This window comes from Equus caballus, chromosome 1 (assembly GCF_041296265.1).
Source record: "Equus caballus isolate H_3958 breed thoroughbred chromosome 1, TB-T2T, whole genome shotgun sequence".
In the NCBI taxonomy this organism is placed as follows: Eukaryota; Metazoa; Chordata; class Mammalia; order Perissodactyla; family Equidae; genus Equus; species Equus caballus.
This window is the reverse complement of record NC_091684.1, coordinates 109,009,640-109,032,435: the sequence shown is the minus strand read 5'-3', so window position 1 is coordinate 109,032,435 and position 22,796 is coordinate 109,009,640. Positions and strand designations below refer to the sequence as shown.

Genomic DNA, 22,796 nt, shown 5'->3' with positions numbered 1-22,796 from the left:
CTCACTCATTTGGGGGAGGGAGAGAGTGGAGACTAAGAGGCAGTTCCATATAATGGTTAAGTGGGTGACCTCTGGACTCACACCTAAGTTTTCGTTTTGGCTCTGCCATTTTTAGCTGTATTACTTTGTATGCATCAAGAAACTTTCCCCTCTTAGGCCTCAATTTCTTTATCTGATTTAAAAAAATGATGATAATGTCTGTCTCCTGGAATGAAAACCAAGTGCCTGACACATGTAGTGTTAACAGTCAGGGTTTGTCACACACTTTGTGTTTATTTCTTGGAGCAAATATAGTGGCTATAAATATTTCAGCTTGAAGCGAGATGGTATAGTGTGGTGGAATTGCTTAGGGATGAAGAGCTTAATTAAAATCTAAGCTTCCCCACTTTGTTGCCCGTGTGACTTGGGAATGGTTGCTTACCTGCTCTGAGTCTCATGTGTCTGATCTCTGAAGAATTATACCTAGTCTGCCTGCGTTACCAGGGTGTTAGAACCAAGCGAGGTTTGTGCAGATACTTTGTTAAATTCTAGGGTGCCCTATGGGGAAGTTTCTTTTATAGTCGTAAAATCAGGAACATGATGTTCACAGATCAGTGAAGCTCAAATCCAGTTGATTGGCCTACCTAGAGTATCTTTTTTGTTGCACTTATTGTAGATCTCTGTGCATTGGTAGTAGAGAGGTTGGAGAACTGTGGTGAATTAGGCTAGTTTTGAATCCATGGTCTGTCTGTGAAGCTGTATGATCTTGGGTCATTAGTGTCACCTCTCCAAGCCTCAGTGCCCTGTTCATGACGCGGGAAGACTGAGAAGACTATCATCAGTGTGGATTGCTTTGAGAAAGAAAAGGAAGAATGCATGTAGAGGGCATAACGCAGTGACTGACATAAATGTTACCTATTATTGTCCTTTCCTTAATTTTCCTTTCTTTCTAGGCCTGTACCCATTTTTCATACATTAGGGAAATTTTGCCAAAATCTTGAAGTCTTTTCAGGCAGCATTTGGATGTCCCTCCTTGATAAGCGTCTGAAATTGTTCCCTAGTGTAATAGATAACACTTAAAAAAAAATTAGTTTGGCTCTCGGCTACACGCTGGGATGTCAGTGCCTCTGGGCTGATGAAACTCCAGATTGATAAGGAGTCATTTACAATGCTGCCTACCCTTACAGGAAGAGTATTTCTTCTAAAAATTTCGACTCTAGAGTGTTGACATAAAAGTGCTGAAATATTACATTTGCCCTAAGCGTGAGTTTAAAAGTATTTGTTCTCATAACTTCATCTTATTTTCAGGATCAGTTCAATAAATCTTTATTTATTGAATGCCTACGAGGCACTAGAAGTCATGATTGGTATGTTACAGATAATATTTCATTTCAACCTTGTGACAACCTTTTTGAAATAGGCATTATCTGTGTTTCACAGATGAAATATAGAGGCTCAGTGAACTAAAGTAACTAACTCGAGGCTTTATCGAAAGGGGTAGAGCTGCTGTTGCACACCCATCTGTGGAATATGGGGCCCATATTCTTCCCTCTACAAAAACTTGACAGGATGAAAGAGAGGCCACTGGGTCATGGGGTGAACAGCACTTAGTTAGGAAAAGATTGCAGGCTTTCCATTTAGTCCTAGCTTCTCCTTTCCTGAGGACAGCAGGATCCTCAGTGTAGTAACTTTACGTTTATGTTACCCGTCATATGGCTGGAAAGTATCGTTGGTTTACTGTCAAGCTGTCCTTTTATGTTGATTCTCACGACAGCCTAGTGAGTGGTAGGATAGGTGTTATTTTCCCTATTTTGTAACTGAGGAAACTGAGGCTGGAGAGGTGAAGTGAGTTGCCTGAAGTCACAAGGCTGCCAAGTACAGAGCCAGAGGCCCGGGCTCGAGTGCAGCGGTCCGTGCAGGTTGAGAGGGCAGACGTGCCTTGCAGAGCGCAGACCCGGCCTGGCAGACGCTATCTCAGTCGTGGTTTATTGTTGTCGTGGGTGGTACTGGCCCCTCTCAAAGAGTTTGTCTGTGGGTTCTCACGTCTTTCTTTGGACACACTTTCACTTGAAACCTGGGTTCAGGGTCGAGTGGTGGAGGACCTAGTCAAGTGTACGTATTTCACAACGGAACCAAGTGCTGTTGAGCAATCTGTTCTGTTGACAGTGATTGCCTTTTAGAGTCCTCTTCAGGTGCTTGACAAGTGGGCCCTCTAGCCTATCTGGTGCAAAACAAGTTGGGAGCCTTTGCTTTTGCTTAGGAGGGGAAAGGATGAGACAAACATAGAAAGTTACCTTCAGAATCGTAGCCAGAGAGCCTGGCCCAGTGGTGTCGTGGTTAAGTTCAGTGCGCTCCACTTCAGTGGCCTGAGTTCACAGGTTTGGACCCTAGGTGCAGGCCTACACCACTTGTCGGCCATGCCATGGTGGTGTCCCACTTAAAAAATAGGGGAAGACCAGCACAGGTGTTAGCTCAGGGCCAGTCTTCCTCAAGCAAAAAGATGAGGATTGGCAGTAAGTGTTAGCTCAGGGCCAATCTTCCTCACCAAAAAAATTAAAAAATTTAAAAAAGTAGCCAGAGAGTGGGTTTTTTTTTTTTTTTTTAATTTACATTCCTCTGACCTAAGTCCTGTGTCCTCCCTTCCTCCCTTCTGTCCATCCTCCTTCCTCACAGTGTGATCTGGGTTTTTGTGTTTTGGTAAAGATAGGGTGATAGAACTGAATGGAAACTAGAAAGAGGAGGGAGGGAAGGAGGGAGGGCACTGATATTTATTGAATGTTGAATACCTGCTGCGGTGGTGCTTTACATGTGTTCTCATTTAAAACCCCCAGCCACCATCTAAGGTGTATTTAAACAGTCAGCATTCTTCTACAGGTGAGAAAATAGACCCAGAGAAGCTAAATAGCTTGCCCAAGGCTGTATAGTTAGTAAGTTGCTGTTATTCACAAGCCTGTCTTTAGGGTTTTTTAAAACTTTACTGATAGGATTTTGTGGGGAGGCATATTTGGTAACATTGTCCAGCTTTTAACCAAACTAATTTGATTATGATAATTCATAGATCTGCTTTTCAATGACTTTTTCCTCTTATTTGGTAAATTTTCAAGTGGAGCAGTTTAAGAATTTTGGCTTTTCTTTTTTTAATCCATTCAAATAGTAATCTTGGGATTGCCCTATCTGGCAACATGCTGGAAAACTGTAAAATGCACTTTCTGAGGATATTTATATTTATATAACAATAATGTTAGTTACCACTTATTGTATTTGTGCTAGGCCTTTTACGTAAATTCTCGTATATTTTGTCCTCTCCCCAACCCTTTGGGGGTGGGCAAATTATTCTTATTTCACAAGGTGATCGCCATAGCTGGTGAGTAACAGAGCAGTAATTTGAGCCAGGTTGTAACTCCAGAACCCATGGACTCCTAGGCCGCCTTGGACTTTCTAAGAAGATGGATTGGTGTTGGAAGTTGGTTGTAATAGCAAAGTCATTTCGTATGTCTTGTGTTTCCTTCTGTACACTTCTTTTCTCTCCCTGCCGTGTGCATGCAAATTGCCCCAGCCGATGTTTGTTCTTGCTGCTCTGTAACATTCAGGCCTCAGAGTTTTTCTTCAGAGTTGTGAAGTTACACACTTAACCTGTGGTGACAAATTCTCTATGGCAACATTATGTGATTTCTGCAAATATTTCTGACTTCACTATAGACATAAGTGGAAGAGTGCATGAACTAGTCTACGACTTGGTAGGCGTATGTGAGAAAATGAAGGATCTGTTGGATCTTCCACCCTCTAGAAAACACAATCCATTAGTAGTTGTTACACATTATTTTTATTTGATCAATTTTGAAGTTTCCTTAAAGGCATACCAATAGAATGACTTGAAAATTTTACATGCAATTATTATTAACAGAAGTAAAAGTTATTCTTAAGCAAGGAAAAAATAGGCATGTTGAATAAACATTTCGGCTAAAATCAATATTTACCAAAGCTGAACATCACCAGCATAGAATGAAGTCGTGTGATACAAGAGTAAATATGAACTAGTATAAAATATAACTAATACTATATGGTTATTAAAATTTAATAGTTCGGTTTCAAAAGTTTGACCCTATAGTGGAAGAACGATAATTTCTCAGTGTTACCAGCTTCTAGATTGCTCTTGTTTTGGTAAACAGCACACTCGTTTTCTGCTGGCACATTAATGATATAACGAGTTGGGCTTCAGGAAGTTATAATTCAGGAAAGTTTTTCAGGAGTATGTTTCTAGAAGGATTTTGTACTTAGGATTCTTAATGAATCTCAAAAATGCTTTAGCTGCTGAAATTGGTAAGCATTGTAAAACATTTTGCGACAAGATTTTGTTCAAATGTTGGATCCAGATATACTTATAACTATAAGGAATTGTATTCTTAATAAATTCTGTTTTGACCTTCAATTATAAAGAATGTGTTTGGGATACCTCATTTTTTCTAACACATTTCTTCGTGGGTTTGTACCTGGATTGAGGATGATGTATCATAGTTGTTCTCCGTGATTTTGGCTGTTTTTCCCTTCTCGTAAAATTTGGAGGTGGCAGTGTTGACATTCAGCTTTTAATTTGTTTTTTATAAAATGTGAATAATTTACAAGTAGAATTTTCCCGTGAGAGACACATGGCCTAAATGGAATGAGATATATACAATTTTTAAAAATTCTATTTAATGTTTAATGTTGATGAATGGTAATTAACAAAAAGTTAATCAAATTTAGAGTTTTTATGTAATCTGATATGTTATTCTTCGTGTATCATTTAAATTTTTATAAACTTTGTTGGCTCAAGAAAGATAAAATGTTCTTCCTAAAGTTATCTAGCCAGTGCACTTTCTCTTAATATTCTTACTAACTGTTGACTTATGTCTCTATTAATTTAACTGCTTGAAAACTCTTAATTGTTTTTGTACATAGCATTAAGTTTTCACAATCACTAATTATTGTCTCATTTTACTCTTATAATAAATACACACTTATGCTTTCACTGCCGAATAGAATTTCTGCATAGAAAGCAAAAGCAGATCTGCCCTTTGGATTACGTAGAGCGTACTTACAGAAGACTCCTTATTCTAGCAGTTTTTCTTGTATTGGTGATGTTGCTTCCCTGGCGTGATGGTAACCTGTGCCATCACCTGGTCGCTGATCACATACGTGTTTTGTAGGCATCCAACTACTTGAGCTTAAAAATGGCCAAGCTGAACTTGGGTACACCCCTGTTGTTTATCATCTGTGAGCCTCAGTTTCCTCATCTATAAAATGGCCATTTTCCTCTCTTGCTTTTCACTCTGAGGGGCTACTTGGCCTCTCTGACTCAGTGGTTCCATGACTTCTGGAATACTTTGGCGCACTGATAGCCAAAGTTCTGTATTTTCTAGTCTTGCCTTACTGCACTGTCTTCCAGATCTTGAAAAAATAATTTTTAATATCCTACCATGATATTAGTTATATATGCATCAATATCTAACATACCAACATTCACAGGAGAAGTAAAAACAAAGTTAAATCAAGTTGATACTCGACTGACGTTTAAACATTTATTGATAGGATCAAGCTACTTGGTTGTTGATTCCTAACATGTACTTCATAGATCTGTTCGGATTAAATGACAACATGCCTGTAAAGTTCTTAGAAACGTCGCGCGTCCCTTTATTTGGAGAGCTAGGAAAGAAAATTCACTGGAAATAAGCTGATCACTCAACTTAGTGTGAATATGACATCTCTTTGCACCATCCAGTTTCTGACATTTGTTCCTGGTCAACCTCACCCCACAGCGGTAACGCTATCCCTTGAAATGGCAGGGCATAGAGCCCCATTTTCCTCTCAGATTTTTTTGGGAGTGAATGGTGGTTGGGTGACGCAAGGGTAGTTGCCTGACAGTTATCCCACAAGCAAGATCATCCCTGTGCTTTCTTTTTTTTGAATGTCTAATACTAAGAAACGCTCTTCTTTTTTGTTCATTAGAATTATACCAACCCTGTAGTATACCATATGGTCACAGTTTATTGAGCACGTTGGGAAGGCCAAATGCTATGCTAACACCTTACTTTCGCGTTCAGTTGATTGCACAACAAACCTACCGTTCCCATTTTACAGATGAGGAAATGGACCTGCAGAGAAACTTAGGTAACTGACCCAAGATCATACAGGGGTTCATGTCGGAGTAAGGAATCAAACCAGTGTCTCTGACTTCCCAGCTCTTGTTCTCACCACTGCCTCATAAAACTTTTCTGTTTTTAATTATTTAACGACATAGAATTTATAACAAATTGCTGACACACAGTAGTTGCTCAAATTGTGTGCCCTCTTTCCTTTGCACTATTCCCATGCTAGTTGTTAAGGGCAGAGTGGGAGTACTATGTCAGAAAAAAACAAAAGGAGGAGGAAGGAAAGAAGTGAAAAAAACTAACAGTGTCTGTGCTACAGTTTCTAGTGAATCTGCATGTGCATGAAAGCTCAACCCGTCTGGCAGCAAGTTCCCTACAAACACCTAAGATAGGAATCCTATGGATTTGGAGGTGGGTCAGCGACCCTCGCCCCTGCCCCTTCCCCACCTTTTTTGGCCTCTAGCGTCTCCCTTTCCGTTTCAGTGGAGCTGTGGTTGGTTTTATAGGACTCCTTGAGGTTTGGCACTGCTATGGTGATGTGGTTTCGTGAAGATGTTGCAGTAACCCTCAAATAAGGAACTGGGTGCTGCACTTCCTGTGGGAGGAGGACTCAGCAGACACGCCCTCCGGGAGGGCTGACCAGGCTGTTTCCTCTGCTCTTAAAGCTGTAGTGTGAAGCCAGGACTCAGGATGGGCTTGCGGTATTCGTGGTGCTTGGGCCACCGTAAGTGAGTATCAGCTTCCAGACTGATGCGCTGTTGATCTTTATTGTCTGTCCTCTGCCATGTGATCTGGCTTTTCGCTCTATCTCAACAAGACGGATCTTTGAACTTGCCCCTGAATGACTAGTATTGTTAGTACTGGCAAAATGTTTTCCTCTGCAGTTGATTCGACACGGTTTTACGCGTGTGTTAGCATCACACCTGAACTCTTTCTTGAATTGCAACATCCTAGACAAGGTGAGAAGGTGGAGGGCGATTGGTTGTTGATTGTTGCATAGTGGCTAGAACGCTGGGAAATTAGTTAAATTCAGTGTGGCATTATTGAATTTTGTTGTCCCACATACATAAAGCTTGAGTTCTGGGGCCAGCCATGGATGCTCAGTTTGGATGCTGTAATGCCATCTCTGGGAATGGTCTCTTACTTTGTTGAAAACTTGCTATGGATCCTGTAAAATTTGTGATAACAGAAAACCTAATGTATCTGATTACATTCTGATAAATATATCAGACTTACAGTTTGTATAATTTGAGTGTGGTCGTAGTTCGAGCCTCTTAGTGGGTCGGGTATCACTGTGGGTAGTGGAAAGAGGCACAGAAGTTTTGGAATTAGGTCTGGGTACCAATTCTGGCCTTTCACTTACTAGCTATGTACTTGGGCAAATTGTCCCTTAAGCCTCAGTTTCTTCACATGAAAAATGGAAATACACTGATACCTGCCTCAAAGTCGTTCTGAGGATTAAAAGTAAATAATAGTCATTTGGTACTATACTAATAGTTAATATTGTTAGCTTCGTTCTTTTGTTTTTTTCCTCTTTGGCTTTCTCCTCCTAATATGTCCTCACCCCCTCAGAATAACATCCTAGTTCCTACCATGATTCACAGAGCTCCCTGAGATCAGAACCCTGTACAACCCTCAGACCTCATTTTATAATATTCTCCTCATTCCTGTTGCTTTCTCTGCAGTTACCCTGACCCTAGCCATACTGGCCAGCTGGTTGCTGCCTCATGATCTTTGCACTTGCTGTACCCTTTGCCTGACATATTCTGTCCCAGAAACCACAGGCTGGCTCTTTTCACATGATCACATCAGTTGTCGTACCTTCTCACAGGTTTTCCTGACCACTTTTCTGAAGAAGCCACTATCTCTACTCCAAGGAATTTTCTGCCATAAGCATCCTGGTTTATTTTCTTTAGAGCATTTATCTTTAACTGTAATTATATCCCTCTGTTAACATAAGCTCTGGTATAGTAGGAACCTTGGCTGTCTTACTTATTCATTGCTGTATTTCAGCATCTAGCAACATAGTATATACTGCATGAATATTTGTGGACTGTTTGATTGAGTAAATGTATAACCTAAACCATTTTCTGGAAATGTGATATTTTAAGATATCTTGAAATATGAACTGAAGAACAATATAGAGAAGACCAGATTCCAGGTAGAATGCGTTCTTAATACAATGACATGCCATCTGTCATGTTATTATTTTCAACAGACTATTGGAGACATTTTATCAATAATGGAAAAATACCCATATGAACATTTGAAAAAGTATTCGTATAGAGTCTAATATATTTTCATTTACCGAGAAATAGTTTTTGTAATTGCCCCATGTATTACCCAGTTTCCTCTTATTTCATAGGATTTAGATTTGCATTTTAAGTTTATACAGAGTAAGTTGAAATTCTCTGTATACTTATGCTGCTAATGTCCTCTGAGGTCTTTGTATATGCATACCCTTTTAGAGAATATGTGCTACTATGAAAATGGCTTTGTTAAGATATGAGTGTTCAGTAGAATTTCTCTTAGTACCTTTTTTGATGTAATCTAAAGAAACATTTTGCTTTTAGCTTTTTGTTCAGCTCATTAATCCACGTAAGTTACTATACTAAATTGCTTGGGAATAGATTGCTTGAAATGAATAAAAAAATTTGTGTTTTAGCCCTCATTCATCTCTCTTTATTTTGACCTATTTTGTTTGTCTGACTGCTTCTAAATAAGATGAATCCATTTCAACAATTGAATTATGAAAAGTGCTGGATCAGGGCAATGGGTTGTATAAAAATACACAAGATCCTTAGAAGTGTATTGGACTTGTTCAGTATGTGTTCTTTTCCTAAATTTTAGTGACAGTAACCTGATAGAAAGTCAAGTGAACTTCATGCCTGAAGACAAGAGTCCTGCTCAGACCAGTGAGCAAAAATTTTTTCTTTTTCCTGAACTGGAAAAACTAGTTTAGAGAGTGGTGACTTTATTGTGATTAAAGTTATCTGTGTCTAGAAGTAGAACAAATCCTTTGTCTATAGAATCATGGAATTGTCATCATTGGGAGCTTGGTAATCAGCTGATTTTAAAGGTCACCATTACACTGGAGTTATGGATTCATATTTAGCTCTTAATCTTTCTGTCATACTGAGTTTCAAATGCTTTTCAGAAATAAGACAGGAAGAAATGGACCTGCATTCCTTTCCCTCTGTTGTGATTAGGTTATTTAAATTGTTAAACAGATTGGGTTGCTATTTGATTTTGTGTTGTGTGTTTGCTCCATGAGAAAGCTAAAGAAACTCCACGTTTTAAAGATGTGTTCTCTCTCTTAGTGGTTGATACTGGACTTTTCTACTTGATCTCTTTTCCATCAGCAGTTTGAAATAACTTGATCCAGTTCTGTTGGTCTTCCCAAGTTTCAGGTTACATTGTAAGCATTTCTCTCTCTTGCCCCAACCTAGAATTTGATTTCCGTCAACAGTGATAGTGTTCTCCCCTACGGTAATTCTCAGCTGCCTGTGTTTCTCACTCTCATCGAGTAACATCAAGCACATGCAGAGGACAATAAATAATTACTAAGCCAGTAACTGTCATGAAATAGGCAGAGATCATACATTCTGTGAGAGATCATCCTGACTTTATATAAATATAAATTCAAGTAATATGTAAGTAGATATCTCTTATCATGAGCACTTAGGTGACCTAAGTCATCTGGGAAGTGAGAGGGTTGAAAAGGAAAAAAGGCCTCACTGAGCAGAAATTGGTCGATCTGGGCTGTTTCTTAGCTGAGGATCTATTGGAAGTGCCTAGTGCTCTTCTGGGGATGAATTAAATATAACTGTGCCAGACTCCAAGCTCAGACTTCTGTGTCGTAGTTTATCGCTACCTGTTCCCTTGAAATTGCTCTTGGTGATGCCTGCACCGTGCTGTCTCTGTCCTCTGACTTGGGCCAGAAGCAGGAAAGATAGCAAGGGGGGAGAATCAGCGTTTATTTTATCATACTCATCCATTTATATGGTTCTTATAATTCTTTTTGAGGTCCTCTAAAATATTTTGTTTATTATGAGTATTTAAACCAAATGTTGAATGTTAGTTTTATCGTTTAAAACATCATGAATTAGGGGCTGGCCCGGTAGTGTAGTGCTTAAGTTCACATGCTCTGCTTTGGCGGCCCAGGGCTTGCAGGTTTGTATCCAAGATGTGGACGTAGTGCCGCTTGTCAAGCCATGCTATGGTAGGTTCCCACATAAAATAGAGGAAGACTGGCACAGATGTTAGCTCAGTGACAGTCTTCCTCAAGCAAAAAGAGGAAGATTGGCAACAGATGTTAGCTCAGGGCCAGCCTTCCTCTCACACACATAAAAACAATGTCAGAAATTAACTAATGAATGCTCTAGTGAGCCTCATCTTTTACCTATTGATTTTGGCTTCTGTTAAATTACTTCAGTAGGATAAATTCCAAGGAATTGTATAATTAGATCAAAGGATATGATACTCAGAACTCCACTATTCGTTTCAGTCTTGCCAGCCTTCGCTATACTGTTCTTTTCTAAATGAACTGGCACCTGTAGCTTCCTTTAACGTGATGTTTTATAGCTTTGGCTGCACGTTAGAATCACATGGGCATTCTAATTAGACGTTAGAATCTCCTGGGGAGCTTTAAAAACTGATGCCTGAGGGCCACCTCTAGAGATTTTTGTTTAATTGATGTGAGGTGTGGTCTGGACATCAGGATTTTTAAAAGCTCTCCAGGTAATTCTAAAATGCAGTTAACATCAAGAATTCTGCGTTAGTGGGAAAATTAGACTTCACATTGCATCTGAATATGAATCCCTGAGAGTTATTGTTGAATCAGGTTTAAATCTGATTAAATAAGAGGAATCAACCACCAAATAGCTTGACCATAATAAATATTTAAATGTCAGTCTAGTATCAGCTTGATTTAACTTTCTTTTTACTTACCCTGTGAATGTTGGTATATTAGATATCGATGCGTATGTAACTAATATCATGGTACGATATTAAAAATTATTGTTTCAAGATCTGGAAAGCGGTGCAGTAAGGTGAGACTAGAAAATACAGAACTTTGGCTATCAGAGGGCCAAGGTATTCCAGAAGTCACGGAACCCCTGAGTAAGAGAGCCCAAGTACCCCCTCAGAGTGAGAAGCAAGAGAGAAAAACGACCATGGAAGCCACGACCATAAACTATACCCCACGTCCATAATGCACAGTAACCTAGAACTTGCATCCCCAAACTTAATCCCCCAAAGTGTGTGTGTTAAAAATATTTGGTTTGTTTTATTGGTCTGCGTTTTCTAGCGCAAAATCTGTGCGGTGGTTTAGGATGTCAGCCCCAATTCTGGCTCTCAGTAGGCAAGTTATTAAATTTCTCACAGCTTCAGTTTTCTCATCTGTAAATTGGGGTAATAATGTCTTCCTTCACAGGATAGTTAAAAGAAGAAATGAGGTGATATAGATAAAACACATAGCTCAATATTTGATACATTGTTAATTAATAAACTTAGTAATAAAGGGAGTGGTTATGGTGTGTACTCCTTGCATGTGGAAGGAAATACCAATTAACATGTAATGAGTACTTACTAGTAATATATACAGTAAGAATGTCTCTATCCATGTCTTTTTTAATTCTCAAAACAGTTCTGTAAGAAAGCTGCTATTGTTCCCACTTTTTTTTTTAAATCGATGAAAAAACTTTGGCTCAAGGAAGCTAAATAATTTGTCTTAGATCAGACCATGGTACAAATGGGCTTCTACTCAGACTTCAACACCCATGCTTTTCCCATCATATTGCCCAGTGATTTCGTCTCGAGGGAAATCTAAAGTGAACTTAAATAGATGAATTTTGGTGGTTTGGTATGGTGAGGAGAGTATTTTTTTTCCCCTTAGGAGAAGACAGGTGCTGGTTGGTGTCAATTTTGTGAAAAATTTGGCAAACCATTTGGGTGTGTCATTTTTGAAAAAGATTGAAAGAATAAATGTCGAAGTTGATAGTACCCTTCATTTGGGTAGAATGTGCTTGTTTTGAAAATAGCTAGGCAGGGAGAATTCGGGCTGTGGTTTTTCCTACATTTTGTCTGAATCTTGTCGAACGCCTGGAGAAGGGCTGTGCTTGGTCTGCTCAGCATTCTGTTGAGTAATTCGGCTGGTGGTGGACTTTAGAACTTTTATCAGAGCAGGCTTGTGTGTTGAAAAATGTTTCTGCCTGGGGTGGACATTCTTTTAATTGTGAGGAAAATTTTCCCCTACCAGCCCCCTTGCTCCATGCTGCCTTCAAATGCGCCTCCTTCTGCTCTGGCACCGTGGGGCGCGTTCCCGTAAAGACCAGCACTTCCCCCAGAGCAGCGCAGCGTTAGGTAGCGGGTGAGCCCCGGCTTTGGGATCCGCCCCACCAGACTTAGATCCATCAGTCCATTACTTATTAGCTGTGTGCTAAGTAAGGGGAGTGCTAATGGTTATTGATGTCTCCTGTGTGCCAGGCATTACTAGTTTATTTCCTGTCCCCTTTAATCACCACAGCAACTTTGTAAAGGGACTATCATTGTCTTTTTACAGCTCTCGATAGCTGCTCGAAGAGGCTAACTAGCCCAAGTTCTTACTTCTTCTAAGTGGGGAGGTTTGTGGTTTGAAGTCAGGTTTAATGAACTGCTGATGTTTGTGATGTATCTTGAGCAAGTGCATTAACATTTCTGAGTCTCAGTTTCCTCTCCTCTGAACTGGCAATGGCACTTCTTTGAAGGACTCCTCGAGGATTAAATTAAGTACTGTACCTAAAAGCACCTGTCACCCTGCCCGTGTCTCAGTAGGTACCTGTATAATATTCGTTGCTCCCCTGCCTTAAGTAAATAATAATCATGGAAGAGTGAAAGAATTGCTCCCCTGCCTTTTCGAAAATTGATGTTTTATATTAGACTTTTTATTTTGAAACATTTTGAACTCAGAAAAGATGCAAGGATAGTACAATGAACTCCTGTATACCTTTCATCTAAACTCAACAATTGTTACCTTTTTGTTATATTTGCTTTATCTGCGTGTGTATGTGTAGAATTTTACTGAGCTGTTGAGAGTAAGTTGCAGCGATCATGCCCCTTTATTCCTAAATGTATCAGCATATTCTTTTAACAGTGCAGTTTACAAAATCAGTAACGTAACATTAATACAATATGATTATCTAATATACAGGTTTTTTTTGTTTTCTGAGATTGGCCCTGAGCTAGTATATGTTGCCAATCTTTTTTTTTCTTCTTCTTCTTCTTCTCCCCAAAGCCCCCCAGTACATAGTTCTACATTGTAGTTGCAGGTCCTTCTGGTTGTGCTATGTGGGAGGCTGCCTCAGCATGGCCTGATGAGTGGTACTAGGTCTGCGTCCAGGATCCAAACCAGTGTAACCCCCGGCTGCCAGAGTGGAGCGCATGAGCTTAACTGCTCGGCCATGGGCCAGCCCCACAACATACAGTTTATATTCACTGTTCACCAGCTGCCCAGTAATATCCTTTTAAGCAGTGATTGTTTCCTCCCTGTCTTGTCATTCACTGCATTCAGTCGTCGTCGCTTTTTAGTCTCGTTCACCAACTACCTGCTGAGCCGTTACTGCCACTGCATTGAGTTTTACTAGAATTCCTTCTTCAGGTTATCTGTCCCTTCACAGAGAGTGAGTTCTTAGTGTTCTCAAATCATTTGTAACATCTTGAGGAAAACAGAAGAATATTCCTACTTTTCTGCCCTAGAGTGAACTCCCAACAGGTATTTGAGTACCTATAACGTGCCAGGAGACTGAGCAGGGTGGTGAGACCCAGCAGGTCAGAGGTGGGTGGTCCTTGTCCTCAGTAGGGGTTACAGATGCGTAAAGAGGACATTACAGTGCAGGGCAACAAGACGTTCAGAGCTCAGAATGGGGAGACCGCCGTTGGAGTTGTGCTGGAAACTGGAGAAAATTCAAGGCACCCAAGAATGGTTGAAAATGATAAATTGGCTTATGGCAGGATGATTGAAAGTTTCAAGATAATCATGATAGCGACCTTTTCTACCTTGAATTCTGTTCTGGGATCTGGTTGAATGTGACAATCCAAGAAATTCTGAGAGACCTTAATACTGTCTGGTGTAGCAGAAATGAAATAATGTCTGTACTGCATAATTTCCACAATTAGTAATGAAAATGCCCTGTCTTGTCTTCAGATGGTGGTGTCCTCCCTCCTTGGGAGGAACAGTGAAAGGTGGCAGAGATGTTTGTAAACCTTCCTGCAGCATTTACACTCCATCTACACCTCTCCTTCTCACTCATTTCTTACGAAGCCTCAGCTGAGGCTGGGGTTCCTCTTGATTCACTAACTGAAACACCAGAAGTTGAGGTGCATTTGTGGGTGTGCTATTCTGTCCTGCCAGCCTGGATTTGGTTACAATAAAATCTCGGTGTCTATTTCTAAGGTAAATTTTAGGTACCCAGGCAAGCTCCTCTCCATGGCAGAAATACAAGGCTGAGTACTGAGGACAATTGAATTATTAACTCTGGACATCGAAAGGGCTTCTCATCAGGAGAATGCTGAGTAGTTATTCTACAAATCCAAAGGAGACTAAACAAGGAAAATGCCTTTAAAATGGGAAGTGTGGTCGTTGTGCCTGAAGTCAGTCTGTGCTTTCAGAATGGCAGCCCATTTGGCTTTGCCTCACGTTCTGGGTGTGAGCGCCACAGCCCCCAGGAGAGAAGGCAGTGGGGAGAGGCTGGGCTCTGCCCTCCCTCCCCTCCACTGGCCCCATCACCAAGCAACTCTTTTTCTGTTTTTTTTTTTGAAAATTTTGAAAATTTTTATTTGAAAATGTTGAGCTACTCAAAAGTTTGAACACTAGTGTCTTCGATGTTTTTGCTCAAGTATACCAAGCCACAGCTTCCGAGGTTCCTTGCAGCTCAGTCTAGAGCCTTTGAGCTGCTTTCTCTGCATGTGTCTGTGACCATGGTCGCGTGCTTCGGGGACACAGGCGAATGTTAACATTAAGTGAAGCAGAGCTGACTACGAAAGCAGGTGATGTTGGAATGGCTTGTTCACTTGAACTGTCTGTACTATCACTACCCATATTCAGAAGGACAGTTGACTGTGTTTATACTGTTTTCTCTTTTAAGATGTATCTTTTTCCAACTGTGAAATTAAATCGATTTTGATCAATCCTGTTATAACATTGTGTCATAATTTAATCCGCAGCAGTTTTTTTCTTCCTTAGTGGTACCTAAAATGGTGGTACTTTTTTTTTTTTTTACAAGTAATAGCATTGTAATTTTCATGAAATAAGGTATATTTATTGTGTAAAATGCCACGCTTATAAGGGTGAAACTCCTAATAGAGTCTTTCCTGCTTCTGCTTCCATGGAAGTAACAGTAACACCAGTAAGCCAAACTGTGGCTATCTAACAGTAATTCATGTTTGACCTTAGACTGTGAGATTACATTTGTCCTTGGGAAAGGTACCATATTGATCCTCGGAGCCCTGACATCTGGCCCAGTGCCTACCATTTAATAGTTGTTCAGTAAATGTTTCATTGAACGATCTTTGAATATCACATTGTGCAGCAAGACCATAGAAACAAGATTCTAGGTAGGAATAATTAGAAAAAAGAAAGTCACTTAATTCAAGAGAAAGTAATAAATTATACAAGACAGGAAAAGTCATCCTAGTGCATAACTTGGACCTGCTTTGAACAGCATTTCTAGATGCATAATAATGTAGCCGTGAACACTCAAGCAACCAAAATTGTAACTATTATGAGGAGAAAAGGTTAGGTTGTGTTTATGTGTTTTTAGGGTAGGGGAGCAGGTAGTGAGCTAAATTCTCATTTTCGTGGGATGTCAGTTTATAATGCCGCCTCAGTCTCAGTTCCCTCATTCCTCTTCTGTGCGTATGTCTGTCTGTGCTTTGTGATTCTGTTGTTTGGAGATTGTAGTTCTTTATATAACATAGCCCCAGAATGTTAGGCCAGGTTTTCATTTGTTACTAACCCCCAAAAAATGGTGATAGAGAAATTCTTCACACCCCTGTATTTTTGTAGTCTATGCTGACTTTTGATCTTAAAACTTGAGTGAATTGCAATTCCAGTAGACACCATCCCACTCCTAAGGAGCTTGTCTTGTATTCTAGTGAGAGAGGTAAGTACATAGATAACTGTTAAATAGCCCAAGGAGTTTAAGCCACAAGAGAGTAATACAATAAGATCTTGTGTATTCAGAGGGGAGAAGAGATACTTTATCAGCAGAGAGAAAAATGGAAAAGGAGATGAGCAAACCAGACCGCGAAAGATGGGTGGATTCTGGATAGGCTGGCATCTGTGGCTGATGAAGTGCGCTTGGGGAACGGACATTTACAGTATGGCTGCAGAATAGGGTATAAGAAGAATAGAGTAGGGGCCGGCCCCATAGCCAAGTGGTTAAGTTCACGCACTCTGCTTTGGTGGCCCAGGGTTTCACTGGTTTGAATCCTGGGCACAGACATGACACCGCTCATCAGGCCATGCTGAGGTGGTGTCCCACATAGCACAACCAGAAGGACCCACAACTAAGAATATACAACTATGTACTGGGGGCCTTTGGGGAGAAGAAGAAGAAAAAAAGAAGATTGGTAACAGATGTCAGCTCAGGTGCCAATCTTTCAAAAAAAAAAAAAAAAAGAAAAGAAGAATAGAGTATAAGAAGATAAATTGGCGAAAAGAACAGCAGTGCCTTAATGTGGACGTGTCAGCGGCCAGGCAGAAGCCTTGGTGGGGTAGCATAGCTATGAAGGTACCGTCATAGAGCGGCAAGAGAGAGTTGTAGTTCTGGCTCTGCTTGTTAGCTGAGTAGCCTCGGTCGTAAAGTCCTGTGGTTCTCTGCTTTATATATCCATACTGTAGAGATAGGACATTTCATAGAATGCCTAGGGTTAAAAGAAACCTAGGTGAAATGGGCACACGTAGTACATGCTTCACTCCCAGTTGCAAAAAGAACAAAAAAAAGCTGTGCGGTTTTGCAGAGCAGAACTTTCGAGCAAGAGAATGGCATCACTATTGCTTTAAAATAATTACTTTGGGTAGATTTGGAGAGTGGTAGACATTCTAGGGCAGCTGGCCTGTTGTAACGAGTGGCTGTAGGAGTGCAGATAATTCACTGCAGGTCTTAATAGAACGATGCCTATAGGAATTGAAATGAGGTGTTTGCATGGGGGAGGCATTGCAGACACACAATCAACAGAGTGTTCTGAACAAGGGAGAGGGTGTCACTAGGATTAACAATCATTTCATTCATGGAAATAAGTTTGGAGTTGCTGCTGCTTTTCGGAACGGGAGGACATAAAAATGAGTTTTGAAATTTGAGAATGCCCACTGGACGTCCTGGTAAAGACATTCAACAAGTAGTTGGAAGTGTGGGGCACGATCTCAGAGAGACTTTGAGGCCAGAGAGAGGTCCGCGAGGTGAACTGGGGCTGTGGGAAAGGATGAATGAAAGAGAAGGACCGAGTTCAGAAAGTTGACATATGTTTACATCTAAGATGTGAGAGGAGGAAGAAAGAGCCAGAGAAAACAGTGCATGAATAGGATGGTTCTTTGTGGATATCAAGTGAGAATAAATTGCAAAAGAAGAATCGGGTCACCATTTTTGAATTCTGTACAACTCAAGGATGATGGGGACAAAGAAAGGCCAGTGGGTTATGGGATTTACTTATCAATGGAGACCTGTGACAGAGAAGTGTTAGTAGCAGTGGGAGTGAGCAGGAGCCGGATTGCAAAGCCTTCAAGTGTGTAAATGGCTGGTAAGGAGGTAGAAGGGAAGGGGAGGGCGCACAGAAAGGGCTCGGTGGGTTTACAGCAGGCTTTCTCAACCTCAGCACTCCTGACAGTCTGGGCCTGATAATTCCTTGTTGTCGGGAGCTGACCTGTGACACTGTGGGACGTGCCTTCCTCCCCTTACCCCCATCAAGTTCTAACAGCCAAAAATGTCTCCAGGCATTGTCAGCTGTCCCCTGCAGGCCAGATTCCTGGGGGAGAGCTCCTCATCTCCAGGGTCGAGTGAGAGTGCTGCTGCTCCCACCTGCTGCAGCCGTCCCTTTTCGTGGCACCCTGGCGCTGCCTGCTGCCCATGTGTTTGTTGGCCTCGAGCTGGCTGGGGAAGGAGCCGGTGCAGGAGCAGGGGGAAACTCCAGGCACCTGGTGGACGATTAGTGAATCAGGTCCCGAAGGAGGGCCGGGCCGGAGGAGACAGCAGATGCACTGTTGAGAAGAGGCATCCTCGTAGTCAGAGGGGCCTGGCAGAGGCTCTTTATAAAGCAATAAAGATTGTTCTAGCTCACGTGAGATGGCCTCAAGCTTCTCACTAAGAAGGGAGGAAAGGTCACCTGAGATGGAAGTAGGCAGGGTTAAAGTGGGGCCTTTGAGGAGGTTATAGAAAGTTTCAGTAACCCCTGTGGGGATGGAGTAACACACAAGTGAGTAAAAGATTACTGAGCAGCAATGAGTCAAGGCTGAATAGGGACTTAAAAAAATTATGAAAAACATTAATTAAAATCTTGGAGAAGAAAAAAACGTATAACCCAAACACCCTGATGCTATTTTTTTTCTTTGTTTTGAGGAAATTAGCCCTGAGCTAACATCCACTGCCAGTCCTTCTCTTTTTTGCTGAGGAAGACTGGCCCTGAGCTAACATCCATTCCCATCTTCCTCTACTTTATATGTGGGACGCCTACCACATGGCTTGACAAGCCGTACGTGGGTCCACACCTGGGATCTGAACCGGCAAACCCTGGACCACAGAACGTGTGAACTTAACCACTGTGCACCAGGCCTGCCCCATGATACTGTTTTTATTTGTGCATTTTATGTCTACTTACCTACATTTTTTACCCTTTTTATTTTGCTCATTTCATCAAACATTGTAGATGTTAATGTTTTTGAACTGTTATTTCAGTTATTTTTAATGACCACATGATAGTCTATAGATCTTTTCTTTACGAGACAGCCGTCTAGTTACTGACTTGGTAAGGTTGTTTCCGGTTTTTAATACTATTATACCTAAAGTTGCAGTAAACATTTGTATTCATGGAGCTTTGCCAGATTTTATTAGTGGACCCAGTAAAGGTTTTATACAATGCTGAACACAGAACAGAAAATGTATTGGCTTAAATGTCACCTTATTGAGGCCTTCCCTGACCACCCACCACATTTAGAATTGTAACCCTCGGGGCCAGCCCTGTGGCCGAGTGGTTAAGCTCACTCTCTCTGTTTTGAAGGCCCAAGGTTTCACAGGTTCGCATCCTGGGTGCAGATGTGGCACCACTCATCAAGCAATCTGAGGCGGTGTCCCACATAGCACAACCAGAAGGACCTACAACTAGAGTGTAGAACTATGTGCTGGGGAAGCTTTGGGGAGAAGAAGAAGAAAAATTGCAACCCTCATCTCTGCTTTGTTTTTCTGCATAGCACTTGCTGCCTTCCAAAATACTAGGTGTTTTTTTTGTTTGTTTTTTGGGGTTTTGTTTTTGAGAAAGACTGGCCCTGAGCTAACATCTGCTGCCAATCCTCCTCTTTTTGCTGAGGAAGACTGGCCCTGAGTCAACATCCGTGCCCATCTTTCTCTACTTTATATGTGGGATGCCTACCACAGCATGGCTTGCCAAGTGTGCCATGTCTGCACCCGGGATCCGAACTGGTAAACCCCGGGCCGCCAAAGCGGAACGTGCGCACTTAACCACTGCGCCACCAGGCCGGCCCCCAAAAATACGAGGTGTTTTTTCAGTCTTGATTACTCTTGTCTCCCTTGCTAAGTATATAAGTTCCAACAGGATGAGGATTTTTTATATCACCAGCACCTAAAATAGTGCCTGGCACATAGATACTTGCTAAATGGTGGGGTTTACCCAGACCTACAGGCAAGATGTGTTTGGAAGCGTGTCACTGGCAGCAGATATCCGTGGAAGCCAGTGGGAGAGTAATTGCATTGACTAGTCTTTGGCATCTGGATGGAGTAGGAAGCAACAGCGATCTACAGGGACGGTGAAACGGGAGACTGAAGGGTTATCACTTGAAGGCAGTTGGGGCAACAAAAGCACATTCCTCTGGAAGGAGAGTGTGGGAGAGGTAGAAGGTAAATAGGTTGTGGTTGAGGAGGGAATTTCCCAAAGTTTAGATATTAGAAAGGAAGCAGTTTGAGAATGAACAGTGGCAGGGTTGGTAGATCACTCCATTTTGCTAGGAATGGATAGGATCGCTTTTTCAGGTGCCCCTGCCTGACAACAGTCCCCTCTTAGCTTGTTATATTCTGTTCATACTGACTGTTGGCATATAAATCAGGTTCTGTTTTCGAAGGCCTTTTTTTTATGGAGTATGAGGTATGTGGTAATCTGAGTAAGCAGATGTGCCAGTAATGTCTGTCAGAGAATTAATTAAGTAGAGTTAGTGACAATGTCAACCCATGTTTCAAAACTGAATTTACAGAGAAATTGCTTCCCCCTCATTTGGGATAGCTGAGTCATTCGGTTCATCTTTTCAGTGACTATCTTACAGGTCCTTTTCTATTTGAGGTCACTGTACTCAAGAGTAGAGCAGCTTGGTAAGTAAAACATTTAGCATAGCATGTGCTAAGCTCATTTTAAGCAACTCTTGGGGAGCTCCTCTTGAGTATGGAAATTACAGTAGTTGTTTTTTGGAGCAGCCTTGATTGTTAACCCTCAGCCAGTGCATTATTCTCCACTCTGCTATAGGTTTTCCACTGTAGCGTGCTTTTAGTTTTCAAACTGCAGTTACTCTCAGGTGAATTGTTAATGACAGACAGGCATGATTTACTAGACAAAACTCTGGAGAGAAAAGTTGAAGTCACCTTTCCCTCTCATGTTTATCAGTGGATGGCATGCCTCTTATTTCTTAATTCTTTAGTTTCTTCCATTTCCATGATGATGATCTCACGCATAACCCTCCTCCTCCTTCCGGAATCTCTGGGATGCTTTACCAACCTCCTGGTTCAGTAGCGAGAACCACACAGAGAGAGCCCACCTTTGGAGGCCTGTCTCAGAAATGCTCCTCTACATAGCTGCCTTTGTCGGCTTGATTTGCATACGATGTATGAGTATAATGATAGAGCTGAGCAGACTTGTTGGTTTTTTAAATTAAAAAAAATTTCACTTGGAGTTCTGGGAACCAAGTACTTCCTTTAAAATAGAATTTGGTAATTATATTGACGCGTATGGTATGATATAGCATTCTGGGAGTTTTTCTCTGTGTAATTGACTTCAAGAATTTTGAGGGTGCTTCTCCCACCTATTGTTCCCAGAAGTTGGGGTGCCCTTGCATGGGTTGGAGTGATTGGTTCTTCCCTTCCCAATATGATCGGCTGCAATTAGAATGTGATGTAACCTATTTTAAGAGAAACGCTTAATAAGCCTTGTTTCTATTGAAAACCGGCTAAAACGATTCCTCATTATTTGGTTGTTAGCATATAATGTTAGCTATTTTAAGATCCCAGACTTCTCTTTATCTTGATCAAAAGAACATCCTTTGGGAGGAATCTTGCAGTTCTCATTTAACCCATTTGTGTCCTCTCGTGAGGAGAACGGAACAGATACATTCCTGAATCCTTGGGGAACTGTACAAACCAAATTTCTGCTGCAGAGTCTCAGAGAGCAATCAGGTTAGAAATTTTGCGTAAGACTTAGAGGGTTACGTTTGTGCCTGGGAAGCAGAACATATGTATGTTAACCAGAGATTGCTTGCTTACAGGGAGAATGCTGGAGAACCAGACTCCTGGAGTAGCTTATCCTATGAAATACCTTACGGAGACTGCTCTGTGAGGCATCACCGAGAGCTGGACATCTATACCTTGACCTCTGAGTCCGAATCACATCATGAGCCCCCAGTTCCTGCGGACAGTTGCACTGGACATATTTTTAAACTTATGAACATCCAACAGCAGCTAATGGTAAGGAAGACAATTTTCATTTTCAGGCTTTTGTGCCCTCACCCACCCCCTCCTTCAGTAAACCTTGCTTTAAGTAGAACATAAAAATGCTTCCCTCAAAGGTTGTGAAACTTGTAAAGCAGTTTTAGCAGTGTTAGATGTTACTGCTTTCAGATACGGAGCTAGCATTGGGGTTGCAGCAGTCGGAGACTGAGAAGTTGTCGTTTTTGCAATAATGAAAGATTATACGTACGCATTGCAGATACAGAAATACGCAACAACTAGAACTAAATTTTCCTGGCATAAAGGGAAATTTATTTAACTTTATAAATTTGCTGGTTTAATTTTATAAAACACTAAACGAACAAAACAGTTTCTGAGATTGTTGCTAAAGAACAAGAACCAAAGTTACCCAGAAAGAAAGCCTTTTCACAGCTATTTCAGTGAGTGATGATAGTGTTACTATATTTAAATTGATAGTTGTATGGTAAAAAGATCACTGAAAAAATAAAGATTTTATAATCCACTCAAGCCTTCAAGATAAAGTTGTTGCCAGACATAAAAACATTACAGACTCCCTGGTAGCATTTATTATGGATAATATAAACGTCATATGGGTACATCTCTCTTGGCCATAACATCTGAAAGGCTAAGTTTAGATTATTTTTCCACTCAGTTTATTTCAGAGCTGATTTGATTTGGAAAAAGCTTGACAATAATTTCATTTAAGGTCATTTAGGGTCAGCTCAGTGCCGGAGGCTTTGGGAGCAGGCGTTCTTTT

General features: G+C 41.1%; 1 protein-coding gene across 22 annotated transcripts in view; it reads left to right on the top strand.

The window, feature by feature from the left end:
* Positions 1 to 22,796, top strand: part of AKAP13 (A-kinase anchoring protein 13) — a 322,766-nt gene that overhangs the window by 151,578 nt on the left and 148,392 nt on the right. For 18 of the 22 annotated variants that reach the window (XM_070267042.1, XM_070267036.1, XM_070267054.1 and 15 more), the window contains exon 6: positions 21,838 to 22,036. In XM_070267042.1, the coding sequence (XP_070123143.1) occupies positions 21,838 to 22,036 (199 nt within the window). Of the gene's footprint in view, positions 1 to 6,727; positions 6,836 to 21,837; positions 22,037 to 22,796 lie in introns of those variants that run through there. The other 4 variants (XM_070267072.1, XM_070267064.1, XM_070267076.1 and 1 more) reach the window with 3 other exon arrangements.